The sequence below is a fragment of the Daphnia carinata genome, chromosome 1, assembly GCF_022539665.2.
Source record: "Daphnia carinata strain CSIRO-1 chromosome 1, CSIRO_AGI_Dcar_HiC_V3, whole genome shotgun sequence".
In the NCBI taxonomy this organism is placed as follows: Eukaryota; Metazoa; Arthropoda; class Branchiopoda; order Diplostraca; family Daphniidae; genus Daphnia; species Daphnia carinata.
The window spans coordinates 13,390,002-13,417,022 of record NC_081331.1 but is presented as its reverse complement, the minus strand read 5'-3'; the positions used below and the strand labels follow the sequence as shown (position 1 = coordinate 13,417,022).

The 27,021-nt window shown below is 41.7% G+C and overlaps 1 protein-coding gene and 2 long non-coding RNA genes across 3 annotated transcripts; 1 reads left to right on the top strand and 2 right to left on the bottom strand.

The window, feature by feature from the left end:
- Positions 1–15,786: 15,786 nt before the first annotated feature.
- Positions 15,787–20,799, bottom strand: LOC130691635 (toll-like receptor Tollo). The gene has a single exon (XM_057514602.2). It carries the CDS (start codon positions 20,401–20,403, stop codon positions 16,234–16,236), a length of 4,170 nt encoding a protein of 1,389 aa, XP_057370585.1. The 5' UTR covers positions 20,404–20,799; the 3' UTR covers positions 15,787–16,233.
- A 950-nt stretch (positions 20,800–21,749) lies between these two features.
- Positions 21,750–23,447, bottom strand: LOC130691679 (uncharacterized). Its single transcript, XR_009001287.2, has 3 exons — positions 22,905–23,447; positions 22,308–22,836; positions 21,750–22,246 (listed from the first exon to the last, which is right to left on the bottom strand). It is a non-coding gene; the product is annotated as an uncharacterized LOC130691679 (long non-coding RNA).
- A 2,385-nt stretch (positions 23,448–25,832) lies between these two features.
- LOC130691423 (uncharacterized) lies at positions 25,833–26,308 on the top strand. The gene is made up of 2 exons (XR_009001222.2): positions 25,833–26,082; positions 26,204–26,308. It is a non-coding gene; the product is annotated as an uncharacterized LOC130691423 (long non-coding RNA).
- The last annotated feature ends 713 nt before the right edge of the window (positions 26,309–27,021 follow it).

Genomic DNA, 27,021 nt, shown 5'->3' with positions numbered 1-27,021 from the left:
GTGTACATAACAGGGAAACCCGTTGCGGGCCAGAAAAATGCGCGACGGATCGGCCGCGCACCGTAAAAAGCCACAAACTTAAAGGAAATAAAAACGATGTGTATAGAATTTTTCATTTGTCTTCAATGAAACACCTTGAATTTTGGATGTTTTTTTAACTCTATCGATTTACCAGTAGAAGAAGAAAACAGCTGCTGTTCCAGTATTCTTCTTTTTGTTTCGTCTTCTTTATATTTCAAAAAGAAAGAAATCATTTTCTCACACTACGATGGGAAGCTGGGTATATGCAGCCCACTTGAGCCCACAAACCTCATTGGCTTGTTACCCTGTTATCAACAGTAGCGCAGTGTCCGATGGCGACCATCTTTTTTTTTTTTTTTTTTGCCCAAGTCGTTAAACTTAATGGATCCCCACTCGCCGTGCCCCTTTCGGGACTGGACAGTCGCTTTTTTTTTATCCGTTTCTTTTTTAACGTAATAAAAAAGGAAGAAGAAGAAAACGATTTTGATTGAGCCACCCACAAGCCTTTTTGCCTACCATCAGTTTTTATTACATTTTTTTTTGTTATCAAAACAAGAAATTGAAGAACATTTTCCCCAGTGTGAAAGGCGCGGTAGATAAACTGTTCCAGGATACCGCCACGGTATGTCTGTGACATCATTTTCCCCCAAACAAACAAGAAAAAGAAAGAAGAATTATTTGAAAATGACAACCCAAAGTTTGGATGGGCATACACAAACTCAGGTGTGTGGAACTTGAGCAAAAATGGACCTTTTGACAAGACACCCATCATCCATAATATTCTCCAAAACAAATCGTTATAATTGTTTATACAGAAAAAGGAAGTCAGTAGACAAGCAACAATCGATCTCTCTCGCAACCCGTCCTCTTCTACAAATGTACGTGTCTCTCGTCCCTTGTTTGCCATTGAGAAAACTGGAACACAAACTGCGACATTGAACAATAGCAAAAAAAGAAGAAGAAGCAGCTGAAAATGTTTCGAGTTTGTTGTGATCTTTACGGGAAAAAATTTTTTTTCTCAAAAACGTTTTTCGCTTCTTCTTCTTCTTCTTCTTTGTTCCAGTACACAACCGAAACCTCCCGTAGAGTTTTTGGCATTCTTCCGAAAGAACTGATAGAATAGGGGGATCTACCGATGGGTATTGTACCGTCAAAAAGTCAGAAACCCAGGATGAATTTCCCAGCCAGGTGTGGTCTTTAATACAAAGAAAGATCAGACACACACACACACACACAACATCGCTGTGGGGGTATAGACCCTTCGCAAAAGGAATACCCCCTCTCTTCATGGAAGCATTGGCGGTCAACCGCTAACCGTGCGCGGTTGACAATAACAACCAAGATTGGATATACTTTGCATTGTACACATCGATGGAGAATAACATCGTGAATTCTATCGCAATTCAATAGACAAAAAAAAATATATATATATAAAAAAGATGGTCTTCTTCCTTTTTTTTATATGGCCACAAAAACTGTGTATGTGGGAAAAGACGTTTATAACGATCCGTGTATAGTATTATTATACCACCCGCAATGTTAGTGTCATTATCTGATCGATGGATCATATTTTTATTGCTGTTTTGTCCCCCTTACGTCAATGCTTACCAAACGTGGCTTTTTTTTTTTAAAGCAACTGCGAAATAACGTTGCAGTCGAAAATGATTTTCAAGCCATTTTATTTTCTTAACGCAGAAGCGTTTTCGAAAAAAAAAGAAATGATTTAAAAGTCTGTCAGTGTCTCTTTGCACACAGGGACTTGACGCGCTTAACGGGCAGGTTGAAGAGAGCCGCGAAAACAAATGAAATCTAATCATTTTAAGCTGCTTATGCATTCATACCTTTTTTTTCTTCGGCCAAGAGAACTGGAGAGGTCACCTTTTTTTTTGTGTGTGTTAATCCTCCCCACGAACGCATCTCTGACTTTGACTGCCCCGCTCCAAGATCAACGTTCTCTGAATGGGGAAGGATAAAAATATTAAAAAAAAATAGCCACAAATCAGCGGATTCACATCATCCGGACATTGGGAAATAATAGGCAGCATAAAGAGGGAACCGCTGCACACACCAAAAGAAAAGCTCCTCTGAAGGGGGGGGGGGGGGGAATTTGAAAAGAACTTGGTAGAGTTCAAAAAGCTATACTCTATTTCTCCTTTAAAAGTCCTATGTGTGACACGTGGAACAAAACGATGAGTTGAGCCGCAGCTGATGGTTCACACGCACAAAAAAGAAAAGCTACCGGACTTGTCGCTCCTGGAACACACACACACAGGGCATATCAACGAGTATAAATACTAGACAAGATTTTTTTTTCTTTTTCTTTTATTTATTTCCCTCGTATTTTTCGATGCTGACAATAAGTCGACCTATTCAGATATGACCACCAGTCAACGAAATGTTTTTTTGGGGAGCCTTCTGAACCGTGGAACTTACCGCGATACATCAGAGAGAGCGTGTGTGTGTGGTGCCGGCCAGACGACCAGCCGGCCACGGTGTATGCCCATTGAAACTATTTAGGACTTTTCGAGTTATTGAACAATGAAAGAGAAGGGAAAACCTTTTCCTCCCACTCATCATTTCCTCTCATTCATTTTCGATTCGAATGGAATTTCATGAATGAGAGGATAACAATAAACAGCGGTAACGCCTTGGTCTCTGGAACACCCACCGAACAAAGAACGAAGAAGAAGATTCGAGTTTTGAAATCCAGTTAGGACGTTCGATGTGTGCCGTACAATAGAACAGATAATATAACAACCCAAAATATTGTTACACATTTCCCCCTTTTTTTTTTTGTGAATCACAAAGAAAATGGCGGCACACGAATACAAAATTTATGATTTTAAGTTTAGATTTTTTACCTTGTCTTTTAAATGAAATAACAGTTTCCTTTACCGACTTCCTGCTTTTACTGAATAGCTGACTCAATGTTCGTTCCCCTCCTCCGCTTGTATAAAGAAAAAAACTGTTCCAGAAGTGACGTGTGTGGGTGACGAAAATTGAACCTTTCTCCAAGCAGTTGGAAGAAAGAAAGAAAGAAAAGAATGTTGCCCCATTTTGTGCGGCTGTTGGTTAGAAATCAAGCAACGTCTCATAGTCTCTTTCACAAGATACGTGTAAGCGTCTCTGAAAAAAAAAAAAAACTGGTGTGTTCCAGAGGCTATAAGCGTATCCCGACTTGCAGGCGGTACTAATGTTTTTTAAGCAGAGCAATACTATCCATCTAGCTAAACATCGCAGCCCCTCTCCGTGTCCTGGAAATAGCAAAGTTCTCTGTTGCACAGGGGATTTTTATAGACTATAGGATAAATATTCTCTTCTTTCTTCGGTCAATAAACAAAATTAAAACGGGGGAAAAGGACAACGATCCTCAAAATATGCAGCTTTTATTTACACAAAAGAGCAGCTCTTTTTTCTTTTTAAAGTTAAACAAAAGGCAAAAAAATTCGAAATAAGGGGGAAAACCTAATCATCATAAAACAATTTCAGCGCACTCCCCCTCCCTTCTCGTGAGTTTGTGCGTTGCATGAAAAATCGAAATTTTCATGTAAGACCCGGTTCCGGACATTCGAATGAAACACATGGCGGCGTATGGATAAAAAAAAAAAATAAAAAAAGGGGGAGAAGATTTTTCAAGTTTGTTCCAAAAAAAAAAAATGTGTGTGTGTCCCTCCCCCGTCTTCTTGATTGATGTCGGCCGTATACAGGGCGTGGCAGTCCGACTGGAACACCTCTGCCGGAACGCTCTACACGATAAGCACGTCTAACAATCTCTCCTATTATTTTTTTTTTGATTGAATAGGAACATGGACAACATACCCAATCCCCCCACCCTCTCTTCGCATTTTTTTCCAAAAAACTTTTTGAATCTTTTTTTTTTTTTTTAAGTACAGAAATAAAAAAAGGGACGGTGACAAATCGAGCTGTGCGTGTTCCAACAGGCGTGTTCTGCCTGACAAGTGGAAACTCCCGTTCAAACAAAAGAAAATGTTGAGAAACAAAAAAAAAAAAAAAAGAAGAAGGGAACGGAAGGAAATAAAACTGTGTGCGTAACGAATAAAAAAACAGAGAAAACCATTTCAACTGATTAACTTTTAGGCTAAAAAATATCCCCACGCAGTGGATGTTGAAAGAAGATGTAGACAGAGACAAAGAGAGAAGGAACACACGCCTCTATTTGTGTGTATTTTTCAAACTGATGGTTTTATTTCTTGGGCGCCTATTTTCAAAGAAGAACAGGGGGACGACCTGTCACTTTTGATCGTCGGGACAGCACCTCCAAAGGGACTGTCTTTTCGTGGTCCAGCATTTTCTCCAACTGATGGGGCGCCAACGTTCAAACACGAGAATAGAAGACGCTTGCTGAGAGAAAAGATATCGACCTCTTGAACGATGCAAAGAGTCTGGAACAAATTAAAACGCCCTGCTTTTTTTTTTTTCAGGATGCTTCTGAAACAAATAACAGCAACAAATCTCAATCAGAATTTGTTTTTAAAGTCGTCCTTAAAAGTTTTCTGAGATTTTCAACGAAAGGTTATCTAATAAAAGAAGAAGAAAAACTCTTAACCTCGTTGGTCTGCGAACATGTCGTTCCAGTTGATCGCTTCCAACTGGAACATTTCCAAGAAAGAAAACGCTATCTTGTCGATCTTCTTGTTTTCTAAGACAAGCAAAAATGGTTGCACATTGATCGCAAAAATTAATTTCTGTTCCATGTTCCAGTTTTCTTTTTTTTTTTTTTGTCGGATGATTGTCTTCCTTGTTTTGTTTTTTTTTCCTCTGACTTTTAGCGCGATTTGAGAGCAAACGATTGTCTTTTTATTCTGTCCAAGTTTGTTCCAGCTGAGTGGGCGGTGCAGTTGTCATTCCCAAAAAAGAAAAAAGCTGGCCCGCGTCTGCTGCGTTCCGGGTCATAGGTCGACCACCGACTCGGATTGTCTCGACCGCACACATAGCCAAAACGGCTTCCCCCCCCCCCCCCCTTTTCTTCTTTATTCCATCCGCTTTCATTTCCAGGCCGGAAAAAGGAAATATTTTATGGAAACGTTCCAAGTTCATCGCAATCTGTTATCTAAACCACCCACCGAACCCTCCCTTTTTAACACAACGTCGTTTGCCTTCAGGCAATTTTTGCGCTCTATTCAAGTGTTTGTAATTTCTGTACGTCTCTCACAGGAGAAACGAGAGACCTATGACATAATATCTACGACGGCTCATGGAACAATGAGTTCCATCTGCTATACCATCGTTACTCTGTGTTTTGAGACTGACATAACTTGTACATCATTTCCCTTCTATCCGGGATTTCGATTTTCCCAGCCGGATGCCTGTACGCTCTCCACGACGGTGCTCATCTGGAACTCTGGCCACATTTGTGGAAACTTGCGGGGCGGTGAAATTTCGAGCGGAGCAAATAACTCACAATTTCGCGCAAGTCAAAAGCGGGGGGGATGCAAAACTTTCGATATTCAAATGAGGCCAACTTTTGCTCGGAAGGAGATATATATATATATCCTGACGGGCCAAATGGGCGGTATGGTTTCAATTAGTCATCGATTCGTAAGTCGAGTCATTTTCAAAAGCGACTAGTTTTCGCATCGACGGACGCCCTCAACTTGTCGTGAGGGGGTTGCTGGAAAAAAGATGGCGCCCAAGGGACGCTGTTTCCCCCTCTCGCTCTGACGTGTACTCTTAACAATTTGATTCACTCGTCAGCTATTGTCACATCACGAAGTAACCAGCTCAACTATATCTACCGTCTGCCAAGGGTCCAGCACGCATAAAAAAAAGGTAAAAGAGAATATTTAAATAGGAAGTGTAGGGGGAAACGTGTTGACATGCACAGAAAGACTTGAATAATATGTTTTATAAAAAAAAAATGGGGGGACTTTATCCGATGCCGACAAATGTTAACTTGAATTTTATGTTGTGGGGAAAAACCCCATGACGATCGTTTGCACGAAAGATAAAAAAAAAAAAAGGAGGGGTAATATTCAAATGATTTGGATGGACATCATCACCTTATTTTTGGAAGACTATCGCATAAGATTTCATCGGCTGGACAACAATGAAACTTATTCTGCCTTTTTTTTTTTTAAAAATGAGGCTTTTTGGTGTGTGTGTGTGTGTGCAATTGAATTAGATTCGAATAAATCATTGGACAAGTGGGTTGAAGAGCTGCTGCTTTTGCTGTGTGTCCGATTTCCTTCTTTTTCACGTTGGAGGTTCGTTTGAAGTGGGGGGGGGGGGGGAGGTTTTGATAGAGTTCCCGCAGGGAGTTTTTATGTATATACACTCGGGATGACACTACAAACGGAATATATAATAGATGAAGGAATATTGGATTATTCTAATGTTCTCGGACGATCAATTCGATCGGACGTCAAAGTCAGCTGACATTCTCTCTACACTTTTCTTTGAAATATTTTTCTAGAGAGATCTCTCAGCATATTCTTTCAATGGTCGTATCAAATTTCGAATTGAGAAAAACGAAATTTTTTTAAAAAGCTTCTTATTTTGATTGAAAACTTACGGAAAATAAAAAGACAAATAAAAAAAAGAATTTCTTTTTTTTTTTTTTTTTTTTGATTGATCCGTTCGCTGCTGGACGTCCGCAAAAGTCCGTACAATCGTTCACGACGTTCTTCCTAAAAAAAAAAAAATCCTTCTAGATCGATCATCTATTTTTTAAAACGCAAGTACACATATAGCGAACGACCACCCTCCCCGATACACAAAAATGAAAAAGCTAAATTTGAAAAAAATAATAATAAAAGATGAGCCGTTTTGCCAGACCAAAGTTTATCGATTGACGCTCGGATAGACACGTCGACAACAAAAGCCGATCGAAAAATAAAAAAAAAAGCTTATTTTTTTTCTTCCCCCCCCCCCCTTCATCCCCTGGACTTCTTTCTATTTTCTATATCCGTTCGCAACCGATAATAGGCTTAGGTCTACTCTCTGTATATGTCTTATATATATATATATATCTTTTATTTCTCTCTCCCCCCCCCCTTCAAATCAAATGTGTGCTGCGTGTGTTATCCGAGTTATAGACGATGGCTTTCTCTCATCACAAATAATCAGGAGAAAAAAAAAAAAAATAAACTGTTGGTTAACAAAAAATAAAAAGGGAAGGCGTTTGTATCTCGTTCGAAGGCGTATCACACAGACCGGTGCACCGGAACAACTGCAATTTGAAGAGGAACGCTGTGTACCCCAAAAAAATTATTTTGACGGGTGACCAGACAGAGAACGTAATCAGGGAATCTAAACCAATCATCGGTTGGATAACCCATCATCTCGCCTGGTTGAGCCCTGCAAAATCATCAAGGATCCAATTCATCCGCCACAGGAACTGCGTCACGTCCGGATGTATTGGATAAAAGAGGAACCCCCAATCACGACCAGCTTTTTCTTTTTTCTACATTCGCTATAGAAAATTTGATTCTTGTTTTTTTTTTTTTTATGGTACGCTAATTCGATTAACCTTGTTATAAATTATTGTCTTTGTCATTAATAACATTTTGTCGCCAATTTTGAAGAGGACTTTTTCGTGCGGGATTGACCCCCTTCCCCACGCAAAATGTCTTGCAGACGTCCAATGTATTTTCATGTTTCATCCTCGAAACAAACGGCAGTATATTTTATTATTCTTTGTGCAAGCAAAGGAAAGCAGGGGGACTGTTTTTAATGCGATGTTAACTGGCACCCCGGTGCGGATGTAACACGCGCATCATTACGGCAAGAGACAACGTCGCATCGTTTGGTTAGGGGAGGAAAAAGAAAAGGGACGGCAAACGAGCGCTTTCCCCCTTTTTTTTCAAAAATAAAAAGGGGAGGACCGAAAACGGAATGAGTGGGACCTCTGAAGAAGCCGAGGGACTTACACAGACACACATAAAGTTCATTATTATTCAGAATGAGCCTGATTAATGATTCCCCCGGTTGTGAGACGTACACATCAAGAAGCGGTTTCTAGCGCAAGTTGATGACGTGGACGAGTGTGTTTTTGCCCAGATTTTTTGTTCGGGAGGGGGGGACTACATACAAACGGACCCTTAGTAAAAAAGAACAGGGAGAAGGGGGGTTTGTTTCTATAAAAAGGATTCCTTGGCTAGAAGAAGAAGAAGAAAAGAAAGAGGGGGCCAATCAGCGAGACAATAAGAGGTCGTTACAGAGGAGACAAACGGCCGATGAAGAATAATCTTGTCGATGAAGTCCACCGACATCCCCTCCCTGCTGGACTGTAGCTGATAAAAACAAAAAAAATTGGGAGGAAAACTAGCAATTGTTGGGGGAAGTCCCCCAGTCCAGTGGATATCTGTCATTTTCTTCTACATTTAACTAATATTAAACTAAAGGTTTTGGCATTTAATATTTTTGTTGGGGGGGCTCGTGAAGGATTAAGTCTTTTCGTCAACACACAAAGTCTACCATCTTCTGTATAACAAGCTCGTCATGTGTGCGTCCCTGTTGGGCTTTTCGGCGCACAACGGGAATGAAACTCGTGTGCCGGCCCGAAATAGCCTGACGTTGATTAATCCCGCACGATTTTCTCCCCCCCATCAAAAAAAAAAAAGAAAAGTGACATGGCAATTGTGCCATTCTCTTGTGTAGGACTTTGCCTTCACCAGATCCCCTGGAACACACACACGAAAAAAAAAGGGAGCGTAACCCATCAACTTCTCTTGCAACTTTTTTTTTGAGGTTGTTTCCCTCTTGTCCACGTACTCACGTACGGATGTGCCCGTCTTGTTATAAAAACCCAACGAGCTCTGCGTCTATTCTTTGGCTGTGTGTGTGTGTGTCACGACCACGTCTCTTTATATATTTCTGCCCGTCTCTAGGGTCTATATTACCGGCCGATTGGAGAACAAGTTTGGTCCGTCTGTGTGCCGAATACGAGCTGGAGAAAGTGTCGATTCATCGCTGTGTTCAATATATCGAATGCATTTTTCTTTTTGCCCAGTCGGACGACTTAACGGGGGGATGCTCATATCTATAATCCCTGAGATTATAGATGTACGTATAACTTTATTGAAGAGACGTATACTTTCTTGATCCACATCACAAGTTTGTTTCTTATGTACTTTTCTGCTTGGCTGTTTCATTGGCTATGCTCTTATATCGTGCACATGTAAAAAGAAATAGAACAAGAATTATGATTAACATTGCTCTCTAGCATGTCCAGCGATAAAACCCCCGTCCTTTTCAAAATGGATCGTTGCCCGTCTAATTATAAACTTTTGGGTATACGCGTGTACCTTATTTCTTTGATGTTCCCATACTCGAAATGTCTTTGCTAGTTCAAAACAAAAGAGACTATAGTCTCTTATCGATTTCATTTTCTCTTGTTTTCGTCATGCCAAATAGAAAGCGGGAAGGCGGCACGATTCAAACATATGTCCTCTATTTTTTGTTTCAAAAAAAAGTTTTATTTAGACTGGACCATCATGAATAGAGTAGGGCTCTATAGTAGTTAGCCTGTTTATTGACTGTTTTTCGGCTGATGTGTGTCTACTGTTTTTCGAATGCGCGCATGGAACAACGAGAGGGTGGCATCTCCTTGCTGCTGTCGACATATGGTGGCTTGGAACTTTTGTACAAATATACTAGAAAGAGAGGGGGCGAATAGAGCTCAAATAAAAACGTAACATACTGCAGGCCTATATATCCCGACTTGTAGTTATAACGTTAAGGGCGGGGTCGCTTGTGGAGAAGCCGTAAATATGGGGCTATCAATGTGTCAGCATTGGTCACCCCCCTTACTCTTTTTTTTGGGGGGATATTTGCATTCATGATGACACTAGTTGTAACGCATCTATATTTGAAAAGCATCAGTATGATTCAATAGCCAGTCGGAATAAAATTCTCCAATGACTTTTCAAAATTTATAAAAGAGAACTTGGAATTCAAACAAGGTGCAGCAGAGCGATGCGATTCGTCACAGCCTATCAGCGCGCGAAAATCAAAAATTCCCAAGTTTCAACAACATTTTTTTGGAAATGATACGCTGAGCTTTTGCGTGTGGGAAGTAAAAAGAAAGCCAACGTGTCTGACAGTGTACATAATACATCTAAATAAACTCAAACATCTTTTGCTGAAATGTTTTTCAAGAGACTCCAGGAAGAAAAAGGGAAGCGGATCGAATTGGAAGGAGGATACAAAAAAAGGAAATTAAAGCGCAACCGAATCCAATCGTCAATTTAATAAACACGATACGCATTCTAGTTGTGTTGAAATGGTCCAGCTGGCCGCGCGTCGTTTCTTGAACACTCTGAAAAGCCCAAAAAATGTTCCAGGAAAATGGACATTGTATTTTGGCGCGAGCCGGGACACATTCCACTTCAAATTCCATTGCCAGTTTTCTTCGAATGCGCACAGATCCCCAAAACTTAAATGTTTAAAAAAAAAAAAAAATGAGGGAATAAACTCGCTAATTTTTAAGGCCGAACAATGCGAAATGGCGAGACGGTTGTCCAGGCCATCAAGCCATTGCCATCACAAAAGTCTGCCATTTTTATTTATCCAAAAGACAGACAACTATATAAATGCTACTGTTCCATACGTTTAAGGCCAGCCTAACGGCCAAACGAAATTGAATTGTCTATAGGACCAACAAGTTCGAAACTAAGAAATTGGGAACCAGTTTTTTTTTTTCTATTCCCCCCCTCCATGAAAATGGGACGCACTCGAAACTAGACAACCCTATAAAGCCCTTAATGCGTCTATTGCTGCTGGAACAGAAGTTGCTCCTTCGGCTGATGAGCACGTCTTTTTCTCAAGGGTCTCGTTTGGTGGGACCTGGCGGCGAATATACAAGCAGACCGCCCGACATGTCGTTAACATTTGACACGGAGCCGCTAAAATCGCGGCGCGCGGATCAAAACATCTTCGGTCCAATTTCGAAAACTCGCCGACAAATAAACGACCTCCCCTCGTCAACTGGCGGCAATTGTTTCCACAAAACATTTTTTTTTTTTTTTTCATATACGAGGTGCGTATAATAAATAAATTTCGAACCCCGAGGGCTATATTGCGCTATTACAAAATAAAAGGGTAAGAAAATTGACTTATTTAATCCCCTTCCATCTTTTTTTCTATTTCAAACGGGACCTCGAGGATGGACACACACGCAGGACGTCAATCCCGTGCACAAAACGATTAAGACTAAGCTCTTATGGAGGGGGGAAAATGTTCACTTTAACTGTTGAGAGATACAGTTTTTTTTTTTATTTTTTTTTTTGAATAGAGCAATCAACTTGATGGAAGAACGCATTCCGCTCAGTCACGATGGGAGTATACCTTCATATCGGAGACCAATGTCCTCCCTTTTAAGTTGTTTCCCCCCTCTTCATTTTAACAAATATTTTTGAGAATATAAATACATTTTTAGCTTATAACTTTGATTTCTTTTTTAATATTCATTTTTCTTTTTTCAATACGCGTTTTTGATATTGAGCGACAAAATGCCAAACGATCATCAAACAACGGCTGCGGCTGCAATATATCGCCGATATGGAAAGGCTGAAGGGTGTCGAATAAAAAAGGAAAACCCTTATATAATATTTAATGGTCGTATTAAAAATAGAGAACATTCTTTTATATATTCCCCTCTCTCTCTTTTTTCGAGTACCTCATGTGACGCTATGAAACATCGGATGAATCACATTGAAAAATCATTCCCTTTGCGCATTATTAATATCGCATACATTCGCTAGGTGGGTTTTAAAAATAATTGTTTTAAAGCTCGCGCCACTTGTAGAATTTAATTTGTTTCCCCGGAATTGGCAAAGGGTCGCTTAGGGATCAGCGGCATTTTGGTTCAAAAAGAGGCAACTGGAACATTTTTTTTTTTTTTTCAAAAACCCATTTGAATGCATTCCGCTATCAATAATGGCAATAGAAGAGCGTGACTTATTGTGACACGGAATGTTGAACCCGTTTTACAACAAGAAGCAGAATATGATAATAGCCAATCCCCCCATTTTTTCAAAAAAGAAGGGGGGTTTCGTTTATTGTGCACAAAAAAAAAAGGGATATGCATGGCTGAATCGAGTTAAAAACTACCACATAAAAAATAGGACGAAAGGTCATAGAGGGTCAATCGAACGTTTAATGTCAGCCACATTTGGCTTTGAAATGGTTAAAAATCAGTCCCCCTCTCTTTTTCCTCACCATTGCCTCTAAAAACGCAGACCCCCACTGGAAATGATTTGGCCACTGTACACCACCACCACCACCTGGAACAGTGTCCGATTACAATAAACGACATGGCGCATACTTTTATATTTCTAATAATAATAAAGAAAAAGGGATATTCTCAATAATACTGAAATCATGAAGAAAAAAAAAACCGTTAAAGAGAAACGTCCATTTTTGTTTTTTGGAAGAGTTCAAAGGCGATTTTCTTTTACGGCATAACAGTTAAAAGAAAAAGATGTGATCCTACACTACCTTTGTTGGATTGCTCATGTCCGTTTTGGATGTCGGCAGTTTTGAGTCGATGAGTTTTCTCCATCGCCACACGTTTTTTTTAGAGAAACTATTTGAAATGGCACAACAACAAAATGGGTAGAAAGATGGGCTGTGTTACGTGCCCTGTGTACCAACAAAAAAAAATATGATATCGTGCGGATGGCTTTCTTGCGGCTGTGCATCATCTGTTTGTAACATCAAGTAGAATTTGCTTTTAATGGCCATCGTTGAAAAAAAAAAAAAATATGAAGTTCTATACACACACAGATGAAAATTCAATGGATGTCACGGACAGGTGGGAGATAGCCGCATCAAAACACACCCTCTTTCGGGGGAAAGTTGTTGTGTCACCACCAGAAGGCATCGTCATCAACCCTCTGTAAATATGCGAACCATTTTTTTGTGTGTGTTTGAAATAGTGAGCTGCTGTTACCGCACTGGAACATTTGCTCCCCTTGAACATTAAAAAAATGGGCAGCAGGAAATCCGATATGGTACACGTGGATGGTAAGAAAGAGGATCAAACTCTTCGGGATTATTTTTTTTTGTTCAAGCGACAGAACCAGGGGGGAAGCAACAGTTACATAAGAGATACATTTTTTAAAATACGTTTATTCTTATGATTTAAAAGAATATCGAAACTAACCAAGGATCTTCCATTTGGCTTGTCGATAGTTTTTCTCCTTTCAAAATGGATGTAAAAAAGGCCGACACAATACAAGTTTAAGAAAAAAAAAACGCATTTTCACAGAAAAAAAAAATGTTTCAGGCACAACATACGTTTTTTTTTTTTTTGGAACTTGTTGGGTCCGTCAGACGAGTGCCGGTTTTTATGACTCTCTTTTTCCCAAGCCGCACCAGACAGAGTGGACACGGCTTGATGGCCGCCGCCATGTTTCTTTTTTTGGAAATTGTAAGACATTTTGGAAAAACAAAAATTCGTTCCAGCACATTTTGAAGCTACTTGAAGTTGCTACCGTCAACTGTGTTCCAGTTTAAAATAAAAAAAAAAAAACCTTTTGGAACTGTCAACACATTAAAGCGTATGGAAAATAGCCCGTCCTACACGATTTCTGGAACGTCTTTGCAAAATGTTTTTTTATTTGTTTATTTTCCTATAAAAAGAAGCCATTCCGCTTTTGAACGTTCCAGCACGATGTTGAAAATAAACAAGAAATTCAAGAAATTCTCCGTAGTTTGACCGATGACGACATTCATGGTCGCCTCGTTTAAATCCCTCCTCAAAAAAAAAAAACGTAACATAATGACGTCCAATTGTGTGTGACAGTTGAAACGAGGGAAATCTAGAATAATCGGCAGGTGTCACGTTCTCATCACAAACGTGTATTTTTCTCTTTGGCCGGATGGAGGCAATCCGAGACATTAAATCCTTAAGGGCATCAACATTTTTTTTTTCTTTAGCGAGTCGATGCAAACGTTTAAAAAACAAAAAATTTGGCCATCACCTTTTATTATCACACCTGCGAGATGGCGCGATCGATAACACCTGATTTTTTTTCAAAAAGGTTCATCGTTTTTTTCGAGATATAAACAGCGAACATGTTCAATAAGAATGTAATAAGAAAAAGCTGCCAACCGCGCGCGCGCGCGAGTCCAATCCATTGGACGCTCGCGGCTGGAAGACAACACGTCAGTGATACTCTTTGATCCACACCTGAAGCAGCGAGCACCAGGTGTGAAACGTGTAAATCCCCCCTCTCTCTAGAGGAGGAAAGGAAGATGGCCATCATCGTTATTGAATACATCCCAATCGTAAAAAAATAATAATTTTTTAGAAAATAGCCTTTGAAAAAAAAATCATTTTTTAAAACACAAAGCCGAAGGTGATACACGCGCGCATCAATACCTTCAAACAGGTGTGTGTGTGTCCGGGAAGTGACCAAATGTCCAACGAAGCATCGTTATACTTATTATTATTGCATCACGAAAAGAATATTCCCCCTTGTTTTAAATATAATAGAACGAGGGGGGGGGGGGGAGTTTCAAAACAAAAGTTTTCCTCGTCCGTCATCACCTCCCACCCATAACTCTTGCTTGTTGCCAGGTAGCACGCTTAGATTAGAACGAACGACTTCCGCCCATCATCCACCACTTTCCCTGTAAGTTTTTGCCCGCCTTCGAAATACATCATTTATTTTTTTTAAAAAACTAGTCTACCTTTTTAAAAAGAAACGGCCATTTAGCGACGTGCCCTGCGGTCCCAGCAGCAAGTAACAGTATCTGTTTTCTATCCGCAGGGCAATCACCTTGTAACCGCAATTGCGTGATGTTTCCATTGGCAAGTCGTGCCAATAAAAAAAAAGCTATTTTTTTTTTTTTAAAGAAAATTCAACACCTAGAAACAAAAAATCTATCAATGATGACACGTTCAGGTTGGCTCTTCTCAGTTTCCGGTTGTACTTTTTATTGGGAAAACCAGCCATGCGAAAGATCCTTTTAAATGAGATTGGCTGGCAAAAAACGTGAATGACAAATGATTTTTCAGAATGAATAACGTTGTACTCGCTGACTTGTTAGTCTTGTTAAAAGAAGCTCAAGTTTTGCCCTCGACGCTTGTTTCTAATCAACTGAATGCAGCACTTTTTGTCATCGGATACGCATTCCTTGAAAACAAATCAGCTGATTTCGCTTTAAAAAAACATGCGGATACATTTGAACTCTACGATGACGAGTTTGTAACGAGAATGAACTACACAATGTTATCTCATTGCGATCGAATTACATCATTCCGAGAATCCGTGAATAATTTATTGAGAAAAGAAATCGATTCTAAAAAAAAACACGTTAGTTGGGACTTAAGCTGTTCTCGACTTGAAAAACAACGATCAAAAAATGAGTTCACCTATACACCAGTATATGTGATCCCCTTTAATTCAATTGTGAAAAAAAAAAGAGTGCGTGATAGATGCCAAAAAGTTTTTCTGAAAAGGCTATTATAGACATAGAGGGGGATGCCCAGTAATCCATTTAAAAAAAAAAGAAAGATAGAAGGTTTGGTTGTAAATCTGCATGCGTGTCCCGACGCACACTGTTTAATGTTGTCAAAGGTTTCCCAACTTTTCAGCCGCATCTTAACGCCCCGCTATGCCATTTAGGCAACACCTAAAAAAATAAAGGTTGACGTGTTACAGAAAATAAAAAAGCAAATCTCGTTTGGGCCTTCTCCACTTGCGATCAAATGAAACACTAGAAAATGAAATTCAACTGAGAAAAGGCATTGTATTGCATCGCGATATAATATATATGTATGTATATATATAATATATAAAAAAATTTATGTCTTTCCGATCCCGACACAAATACACATGACATTGTTTTTTTTTTACTTCTTAGCACAAATCATTTCTTTGTATACACACACACGGAATTAAACCAAAAAATTCATTAATTTCTTCTCGTTTTCAAAATTTCGTAGTCAAATTAGATGAACGAAAAGAGGACACACGATGATAATGAGCGCCTTTAATCAAATCATGAAAAAAACGTGGGAAAAACGGCAGATCACGTGACTAGGAAGACTATACAAATCAAACCACTCCCGTTTTTTTTTATCTTTCCAAGTCGTCATTTTGAAAAAAACTGTCTACATTGGAGGAGTTATACACAAGGAAATGATTTCCCTTTTTTGATAATATGCACAAAATGTTACAATAAAAAAACAAAAAAACAATCCGCAATGATCGGATTATTAAAAATGTATAGGATTTTTTTTTAAACAAAACGTTGCGGCTGTTGTTGATGGTTCGAGAAGTGAAATTCCGGCTGTTGCGTGGGCGGCCGAGGAACTCCGTGATGGATCACCAGATGTTGTTGAGCAGCTTCCGGATGCTGATGCAAAGGCGGATATTGATAAGACCAACAATCAGGGCGTTGCTGTTGATGCTGCGGATGATGATGGTGATGGTGATGCAATTCCGCCGGATCTTGAACGCTGCTGTAAATGTGCTCGTGTCCGTGATCGATCGACATGTAGCTGTGCTCCAGACGAGAGTAACACTGGCCGGAATAGATGGACGACATCTCGTCACCGTTGGCATCGTGGTGACCGTTGCGGCAAGCGTAGGCGGCAGTGTGCGGAGTCGAAGTGTAGCGCCGTGGGATACCTTGGTGGCCGTTGCCCACTTCCCAGTACAGCTCCGATTTGTTGTTGGCTTGTTTGTCCATCATAGCGTCCATCGGAAGCGGATGGGGAAGCGTCCGCTTCGAGCTCAACAGCGTGTTGGTCGTGGCCGGATTGGTGGTCTGGTACCAAAGGCCGTTGCCTGACGAATGGATGTTGCGGATGTAGTGCTGGCGAGGAGTCGGATCGGGCAAGTAGTAACGAATCTTGGACCAGAAATTGCGCTCGCCCCAGCGGATGAGGACAGACGAACGGAGGAGGAGACTCAATTCCGGATCGGATTGATCATCCGTCCACGGTGTCAGGAGGACGGCGACCAATCGGGCTCGGGGTTGGCGCAAAAAGCCAGTCAGGGCAGTGCGTACTTCGGGTCGGGTCCATTCGGACTCGATGAAGGACTGAGAAATGACCAAAACGATCCGGCGACTGGCAGCTAGCCCAAGAGCTAGCGGATCTCCGCCCGAACTGCTGCTGCTGCTGTTTCCGGAGCTGGTGGGGAAGTCTCGGTGCTGGAGGCAGAGCCGGAAAGAGGATCCGGCTTCGGCTGAATGCTCCAATTCGGCGGCCAGTACCTGGGCGACAAACTGCTCGTCCTTGAGGCTGTAACTGACAAAAGCGTCAAACATCGACTCCTTCCGCGAGGAAGAAGAAGAGACGCAAGCGTCCAGCTCCTCGGCTTTAGAGTCGCAGAGGCGGATGCGGTAGCGGGAAAAGATCCAGATGCGGACGGACTGGCGGTAGATGAGCACCAAGACAACAGCAACGACGCCCAGCAAAAAGAGGCAAATTCCGGCGGCCATGACGGGAACGTAATCCATGACGGAAGCGCCGCTGAAACGCGTCACGACGCTGATGGAAGGATTGGCTGAGCAGCTCCGGTTGAATTCGTCGAAACCGATCAGCTGCTGATCGCCCATCAAACAGTGCAGTGAATCGGGATCGACCAGCTGGTGGGGATGAGCCGCAATCCATTGCTGGAAGTCGGCCAAGAATCGGCATTCGCAACTCCACGGATTCAATCCCAAAGAGAGTTGATTGAGATGCGGATTGACGCCGAGACGCCACAGAGGGAAGGTCAGGAGTCGGTTGCCGTCGAGCCGGAGGACTTGGAGGGAGCGCAGGTGGACGAAAGCCGTGTCCGAGATGAAACGAAGCCGGTTGTTTTGCAAGTAGAGCTCCCTCAGGTGATCAAGAGGCTCAAATTCAGATCCGCGAAGCTCTTCCAACTCGTTGTCGGCCAGCTGCAGCACTTGCAGGGCTCCCAGTCCGTGGAAAGTGCGATTACGCAGCGTCTGGATCCGGCTGCCGTTGAGATAAAGGGTTCTCAAATTCTTACGGCCGATAAAGGCATGGCTCGACAGCTCCGTCAAATTGTTGCCGTCCAAATAGAGCTGGGTAGCGTCCATGGGGATTCCTTCGGGCAGATCGTTCAGCGGGCCGGCTGAAGCCGAGCAATCGACAATGTTGGAAGACCAGGTGGGATCGTGGTAGCAGGAGCAGCCAGACGGACAGGTCATCTCGCAATCGCAGGCGTCAAAGTCGCAGCAATGGCAGAGGGCGAAGCAGTGCGTCTGGTAAGAGCAGAGGAATTCTTCCGGTCGGACGTCCACCAGAGGCACCAGAGCCGATTCGGCCGTCTCGTTCCTGTCTCGCCGGAAGCTCAGACGGCAAGTGATGTCGGCCGCATCGACCAGACGCGGCTGCTGACGTGAGGCGCTGCTCGGCTGAACGAGAAGCGGAAGCCATTCCAATCCGCAATCGCATTCCCACGGATTATCGCCGAGCGAAATTTCGGGCAAGTCCCGATCGGCCGGTACTGGACTGAGCCACAGGGCAGCTGGATCGAGCGTTTGAAGTCTGTTCGAGTTGAGGTCCACTCGCGAGAGGTTGGCCTTCTTCAGAAACGTGTTGGCCGCGATGCTGGAAATCTTGTTGTCGTTGACAAACAGCTGGACAACACTGTCAGGCACGCTGTCGGCCGTCAAGTCCGTCAACTGGTTGAAACTGGCGTCGATGGCTTGCAGATTCGACAACTGGATCTGGAAGTAGTTGCCCAGCTCGCTGAGGGCATTCTGGTGAATGTCCAGCCACTCGACGTTGGCCGGCAGGAAGGAATAGTCGAATAGCTGGACTCGGTTGGCCGAGACGTTGAGCCAACGGAGGTTGTGGAGGCCGGCAAAGAGACCGTTGACGTCGGTAAGGCTGTTGCCGTCCAGCCGGAGTACCTGGAGGCCCGAAGTGCGGTCAAAAGTGCCAGCTTCCAGCTGCTCCAGCTGATTGCCGGCCAAGATGAGAGCGACGAGGTTACCCAATCCGGCGAAAGCCTCCTTGCTGACGGCGCGAATTTGGTTGTCGGCCAAGTTCAAGCTGTAGAGCTGCTGCCAGTTGGAAGACAAGTTGGTAGCCCGGGTGATGCGGTTCGACGACAGATCCAGCGACTTGAGCAGCGACAACTGGCCGACAGCTTCCGGAATCACTTGCAGAGTGTTGCCGGAAAGGTCGAGATCGCGCAGACCGCTGCAGTTGCGGAAGGCATCCTCGCTGATGGAATGGATGCGGTTCGAGCCGAGTGAGAGCGAACTGAGGACAAAGAGTCCGCCGAGGAGTCGGTCGCTAACGATGCTGATCCGGTTGTTGGACAGATCGAGCGTGTGGAGATTGAAGAGTGGCAGGAAGGCATCGGAATCGACAGACTCGATCAAGTTAGAGTCCAGTCGGAGGACCTGAAGGCTGGCCAAGTCGCGGAACATGGTGGAATCGAGGCGAGTCAGGGCGTTGCGGCCGAGATTCAAAACGACGAGACGCAAAAGTCCGGCGAACGTGTCGCGGTGAACCGGGCCGAGAGAATTTCGTGACAAATCCAAGACCTGAAGTTGGCTAAGTCCGGCAAAACTGCCCAGAGGCAAGACGGACAGAGCGTTGTGATGGAGGTCCAACTCGCGCAAATCGTGACAATCGCGGAAAAGATCCGGCGGCAAGACAGAAAGTTGATTGCTGGACAAGTTCAACATGCGGAGCGACTCGAGACCGGCCAGCGACTGGTCAGCCAAATGAGTGAGGCCGTTGTGCTGGATCGAGAGCGACTGAAGTTTGCGCAGGGCGCGAAGCGAAAGCGGATGAAGTTCGGCGATGCCGTTCCAGCTGAGATCCAGCTCGGTCAATTCTTGTAGACATTCCTCGTCGGCGGAATTGAAACCGAGCGAGGCGACGTCCTGGAGCCGATTCGACGACAAGTTGAGTCCAGAGAGGCTGGCCAGGGAGCAGAAGAGTCCGTCTGGCGTGGAAATGAGGCTATTGTCGCTGAGGTCGAGATGTCGAAGTTCTCTCATGCCGGCCAGAGACTGGTCAGTGAGTGTGAGAGCCATGGCTGGCCAATCGGTGTTGTGCGTCCGAATCGAGAGCCGTTTGAGTTCGGGCAAAGAAGCCAGCGAACCGGGCTGAATGGCTCGGACTTTGCACGACGACACGCTCAACTGCCTCAGCCGTGGAAGCCGTTTGAGGATGTCGCGCTCCAGAGCCGATTCGAAGAAAAGGACGTCACTGCATTCGATCCGCAGCGATGTGGCTCGCTCCGGGTGCGACACTCGGGCCAGCTGAGATTCCCATTCAGCCGGCTGGAGCGTCCGCAATTGACAGCGAAGCGATGATTCGTCGTTGCTTTCATCGGCTGCTGGCTGTTGCCATTGGCAACTCGGCGAACAGTTGACCGAAGCGACAATCACCAAAACAACGGCGACAATTGAAGACACGTTTTGATTCATTTTTGCCTTGGATGTTCTTTACGTGCGTTCACTTACAACACACGACACACAACAAGAAACACAGACATACACACACAAAATGAAACACGACGAGAAAAGTTTTGAAAAAGGGAAAACTAAAGGTTTTTTTTTTTGGGGGGGGGGGTTAGTCACCAAAACATGTTTGGACAGGTTTGCACTGTTTGAGCCTCGCTGTTAAGCAACAAATAATCGATGGATTTTCACTTTAAGATTTCACAATGTTTCAAGTTTTTTTTTGTGTGTTCTTTTAGAAAGAGAAAACTCTGTTAGAAATCGCAAAAGAGGACTTTAAAAAAATAAAGTCAACAGAATGTATAAAAATTCTTAGAAAAAAATAGGCACGTCCGTTTCAAAGAGAGGACTGGCCACAACTGAACTGTCTAAGCGTTTGCAGTTGAACTAGACTCTTGTTCACACGAGCCCGCCAGAGGGACACCCAAGGTCGGGGTTGGGTATGGAAAGGGACCAGCTGTGTGTGGTTGTGGGCGGAGTTAAGTCACGGAGAGGAAAGAAAAAGGGAAAAAAGAATAAAAACGGCTTTGAAAAAAGAAAAAAAAAATATTCCAGTGAGAAAAAAGACTTTTAACCCTCCCCCCTTCTCCTTCTTAAAAAACTAAAGCACAAAAAAAAGCCCCCACCCCCTACCACATACCACGGAACTCCCTTTTTCTACCCTAAATCAAATAGAAAAAAAACTTAAAAGAATTGATTTCTTTTCTTTAACAAGTAGAAAAGAGCACATTCCTCTTCTTTTCTTACCGTGATGGCTAAGGGTGGCTGGATGAAATTTCATTTTCAACTCTCGCCAACGACATCTAGTGTCCATTGTAGCCAAAATCCAGAAAAAAAAAAACGAAACAAAACAAACAACAGAAAAAAATAGATTTTAAAATAATTTGTACTATAAATTAAAAAAAGACAACCGGAAATCTGTGTGAGCGGATATTATTGCACATCTGAAAGTCACGAGGGGTGTCTGCAACAACAGCCGGAGTGACTCGCACACTCATCGGCTTAAGTTTGGCGATTACGCCATTTTCACTGAGAAGGAGAAAAAAAAAAAAAAAAAAGAAATTACTAAGAAATAGGGAAGCTCATCGTAGGGCTGAATTGTCCGTCATGTCGTCATCAACGGATCGTTATAATCCGGCACGAGCCAGCAGCCCAATGGAATTAATCAGAAAACAGGCCTACACACTCTCTAGTGAGCAGATACTACGTGTACACACCAAGGACACAGCGTCAATTGAATAAATAAAAGAAATCATAATAATGAGATAACAGTACTGTTACCTATACATACATAAGAAAACTATTCGCCGGAAAGAGAGATTATTTGGCCAATGTTTTTCTATGTCGGGAAGGATTTTTCTTAAATTTTAAATCCATAAACAAAAACTTTGTTTAAAGAAAAAACAAAAATCTTGTCCTTGTCAGAGGTGACTAGGGAAATGGACTTGTGCTGCCTATTTGCATCTATTTTGTTTACTTTTTTCTTGGTAGGCACGCGCTCTGACGCTAATCAACTCCCCCCAATCTGTTACGTAAGATGGACGGCCTTTTAAAGGCTATTTGCTTCTCCTTTTTGTTTTTTTATCTGATCACCCGAGAGACATCAAAAACAAATGGAAAAGGATACAACTCGAACCTACAGGACGTCCAATGATCCCATCATCTTTGTTTTTTACTTTTAACTCCTACACTCAAATAAAAAGCCGATTAAAACTTGTCAGATTAGTTATGCATCAAACTATCCACCTCCTTTTTTGTGTGTTTTCATCTGAAATGTTATTCGTCGTCACGTCCGGTAGTCCAACAGCTTCTAAAAAAAAAAAAGAAAAACATATATTTATTGATTTCCCTTTTATTTATTCATAACATACGTTTTGTTTTCTGGAAAAAAAAAGGAAAGCGGAATGTTATTGTCCTTTTTTTTTTCTGGTGGAATGCCTTTGAGAAATCGAAAAACAATTCGCGTCTGGTCGTGCGGATTGATTCGTTTTTTCTTCTTCTCTTCCGCTTTCCTACCTCTTGTACGCATTGCGAGAACTTGTGTCGCATCCTCTCCGACAGCTGGATGACTTTTTCATTTCGGCCGAGGACGAAACAGCAATAAACGTAAAGGGACAGACGTCGAACTGAAAAATATGAATAAAAGGCACAATTGTGTCGTCGATTGAATCACACGAAAAAAAGAAAAAAAACCAAGTCAACCGGATATAAATAGCAAGGGGAAAGGGGATGATGGAAGTAGAGCACGATTCCGGACCTTCATCCAATTTTCCACTGACTTTTTCTTTGCTGGAAGCTGTGCCCGTCCGGCTGGATTGCTTCGCCATCGGACCTCAATCTATTCGAATTACACAAGTCAGTGGCAAATAATGGCAATTTTATCATGTCGCTAGATGTCACCTGCAAAGAAAGAGGGCGTAATACATTGAATAAAAAAGTAAGCCAAAAGTATAGAACTTGAAACATACCGATTCCGGCGGATGTCCGAGGCAGAATGACAGTTGGCCCCCGCTGCTCATCGTTACGGCCATTAGCTAATGAAGGCGTCCATGAAAGGCCAACTCTTGTGACCTGCACACACGTCAACTCCGTACTTACACAGCAGTTAGTTGACATTAGAAAGCCAAGTTCTAAAACAAGTTCAAAAGCTTCTCTATTCTCTCTGAGCACCAATACGGTTAACGCTTAAAGGATTTGTTGGCGTCACACACACAAGAAAAAGAAGAGCCACCGTAGAGAAACAGAACAAAGTGAATGTGACCATAGTTAACGAACAGAAAAAAATTAAAAAGAGGGGGGAATGGGCCACACGGCAAAAGAGAAGATAATACGTCATGCGGACATGGATGCCGGAACGGAATTCCGGGCGACATGGCGGAAAGGAAAGAGTCCAATTAAAAATCAAAAGAGCCACACACACACGCCAGATACCTATAATAACTTGTGTGTAATACCTTCTTAACTGGCCAAAAGGTATTTAACTGTAGATAATCTTTAATTAGTCTAACGACCGAAGTATACATAAATCATATAACTCTAAAATGTTTTTAATTGTATAGTATGAAATAAATCCAGAGTTGCATGTGTGGGGCTTTTCCCTTGTCTTTTACAGATGAATTCACTTCTCGTTAGGGTCTCAACACTTTCGTTTTTGGACATGTCGAATTGTCAAGCTCGTTATTCGAGATTATAGTCTGCTATCCGGGAGCAACGAGGTGTGCACAAGTATGAACCGGTTTTCTTATTCCATTCCCTAACTGTGTAAACAAGAATTTTCCATTATCAACTAATCCTCGTTTTTCTTTTGTTTTTTAACTGTCACAACATTTTCTTTTTTTTTTTCTTTAAATTGAAACCTTGGAAAAATCTGAACAAATTTTGTTTTCTTTCCCGTCCAATTATTTCCACAGTCCCGTACTAATTCGATTTACAATTGAGACATGTCTGTCCTAAATTCGGTAAATTAGAGACACGAAAAATATGTCGAGGACTGTATCGTTTTTCAAATCTCGTAATACACATTCGACTAATCATCTGTTAGACCTAATTCTGATATAGTAAACGTTGAAGTGTTACGTACCGAAAATGGAGCCCGTGAAATCTCGAACTTAGACGAGTCGAACAAAAGTTTGTTGAGATAGGGGATGACGTCATCTTCGTGAGGATCTCGTTACACACTTGTTTAACCATCAGGATCTCATTTAAGAAACCTCAGCGAAATTTCCTTTTCGTTTAGTAGAAACAGCAGACGTGCATGCACGCCCCAGGCGAGAAAATGGACACTACGTTTTTCCCTATTCCTCGGACAACTGCGCATTTTTTTTTTTTGTCTTTCCTTTTCACAAGACAAACATTTGTTTTCCCTTTCCCTTTTTGTATTGGGGAAAAGAAGAAAAGAGCAAAAATATGGCGCCGGAAGTGAGGATTAACTAGTCCAGTCCCTTTCTTCTTTCAGACATGTTTTCTTCTTTTGCAACAAGTTAACAATGATCCCAAGGCTAATTTTTTCTCTCGTTGTTTTCTTGTCCATCCCCCCACAAAAAAAGATGTTCTCTGAACGTGTGCCATCCGGTGTGCCAATGAAAAACATGAGCTCTAAATTAACCTTGGTTACTAAGTCAATGTGCAACAAAACACAAAGCAGAAAAGGTTTTTCGAAGAGGCAAGAAACCGAAAATTGTGCAGTGCAAGGTTGTGACATAATCTTTTATGTTTTCATTTCATTCTGGTATAAATAATTCTATTTAACTTAGCAAAGGGCACTAATAGACTTAACTGTGTAACACAATCACATTGATGTACAGTAATTTGAGTTTTGACATTTAAAATAAAATGAACTGTAATGGAAAAGAAAAAAAAAGTAGACTTGGCACAGTAAACAGCAACTATCGTCTCAGTATTATCTGCTTTGATTACCGATTAGGCCGTTCTCGAATTTCGTGTGCGTCGTCGTCGTGATGTGTTACATGAACTGATTTTCGCTCGCAAGGCCGAACACTACTCATTTTACCATTTCAAAGAAACTGCAACGAAAATGTCAGGAAAAAAAATTAAACACTTTCTTGTTCGTGTTGCATTTATTTCGACTGTCGTTACGTCGCCTAGAGCCATTTTTTTTTTTTTTTTTTTGAATAAACAACCGAGAGACAAAAAGAAATCAAGATATATTGATAGAAAATAAATGAAAGTATTGCCCACTACAATAATTACAATAGTTGAAGCGAAAATCTCCAACAAACGACCACGCCATTTTGCTCGTTTTTTTTTCTATTCACCAAGGCTGATAGCCTTTGGGCGCCATTTTCTTGCTCACCTGCACAACTGGCTGCAATATTTTTGGCAGCTCTCTCAACCGGACAAACACTATAATGGATAAAGCTACATTAGCTTGCAGCTAAAAAAAAAAAAAAACAGGTAACTTTTTGTTTTTTTTTGTAGCTTCTGGTTCAAAAAATGTTTGCCTGTGATGATGAATTGTTGTTTGACTTGATCATGTCGTCACCTCACATGACCATATACGTAGATTCTAGATTGTTACCTCGACGCGCCTTGATGAAATGAAAATAACCCATTTTCGTTTCCAATAGAGATAAAAATGAAATCATAATACTAAATCATAGCTTAATCATATTTTCTTCTATCGTTTGGAAAGTATGACAGATTAGAATTGGAGTTCAAGTTTTAATGTTTAATCACACACGATTACCAATGGTTTTCAGAAAAAAAAATTTGTTGAAAACACGTTGGCATATCTCTTTATACGGCCGTTAATTTCACAGTCAAAACACGAAAGAAAAAAGAAAACCAATGGCGGCGGTTGGCGGTTTCTTCGGTGGTGAATTAAAAAAAAAAAAAAGAATTTCGGCTTTTTTTCTCTCTCAAGATTTTGATTTGTGTTATCCTTCTGTGCCTATCTTTGCCCTGATTGATGAGGCCACAACAATTTTTTATTTTCTTCTTCGATGATGACGACTTTTATACGCCAATGGAGTCTCGGAAGCAACCGCTGTTTTTTTAATGAGGTCACCCCGTGTGTCTTTTTTTTTTTTTTTAGAAGCCGAATCATTGGCTGCCATCCATCTCGTCATTGAATCCATGTCCGCTGGCCCGATACGTCAACGTCAATAGACACAACAACATGGAAGAGTATATAGGCACGCCGATATATATTGATGTAAATAAATATCTTTTTTTTTCTTCTTTCTTTTTGCTCTGTGTGTGTGTGTGTGTGTGTGTGGATGGGACGTTGGGGGGTTATGCTAATCAGGTATGCATCATCCATCACCAGTGGTGCGCCATCAACCGTAAACATTGAACAGCTCTATACGGAAAATATTAAAGAAAAAAAAAAGAAAAGTAAGAAAACAAAAACCGACCGCGACCTTAAAAGACCAATCCCATTTTCTTTAAAAAAAAAACGACATTTCTTTTTTTTTTTTTTTCAGAAAAGAAAAAGAAATGTGTTGAATTCCCTGAATCATCGATTTTTATTGCAGCTACTGGGTGTACGCCCATAAGAACTAAGAGTTTAAAAAAGAAAAGTTAATTTCAGGTGCTGAACTTGGAATCATCGCTTGATTGAATTCTGTCTCGGCTTTTATACCACCTGTCAAATGAATGAAACAAAACTTTTCTCCTTTTTTCATAACAAAGAGAAATTCAATACCTTAAACAGAAAAAAAAATGGAGGGGAAACGAGTGTGAACCGAACACATTTAATTGATTCATCTTCATAAAACTTGTGGTAGCATTAATAGACGACGAGCTTTTCCAGGAGGTAGATGCGTACCTGCCGGCTCGAATTCTTCTCAATAACGCGATCGAAAAGAAAAACAAAGCAAATGATAACCAAAATTTGAATACGCGTGTAAAAAGAAAAAAGAAATAGAGAAATATGCATGGACATCAAGCGCGGAGAACGCAAATGCGTCGAGACAACAACAAACAAACAAAATCAAGAGACGAAAAATGAGTTAGACAACCAAGAGAACGTTGACTGTGAAAATATAAAAGTATATATAAGGAGCTTCTTTTTCATTCGTCGTTGTAGAAAATGTTTCTCATCCTTTTGGTAGCTGCCCTTTT

What these genes read in the sequence shown, in the direction of transcription:
- LOC130691635 (XM_057514602.2), bottom strand. Translation starts at nt 20,403, where the DNA reads ATGAATCAAAACGTGTCTTCAATTGTCGCCGTTGTTTTGGTGATTGTC.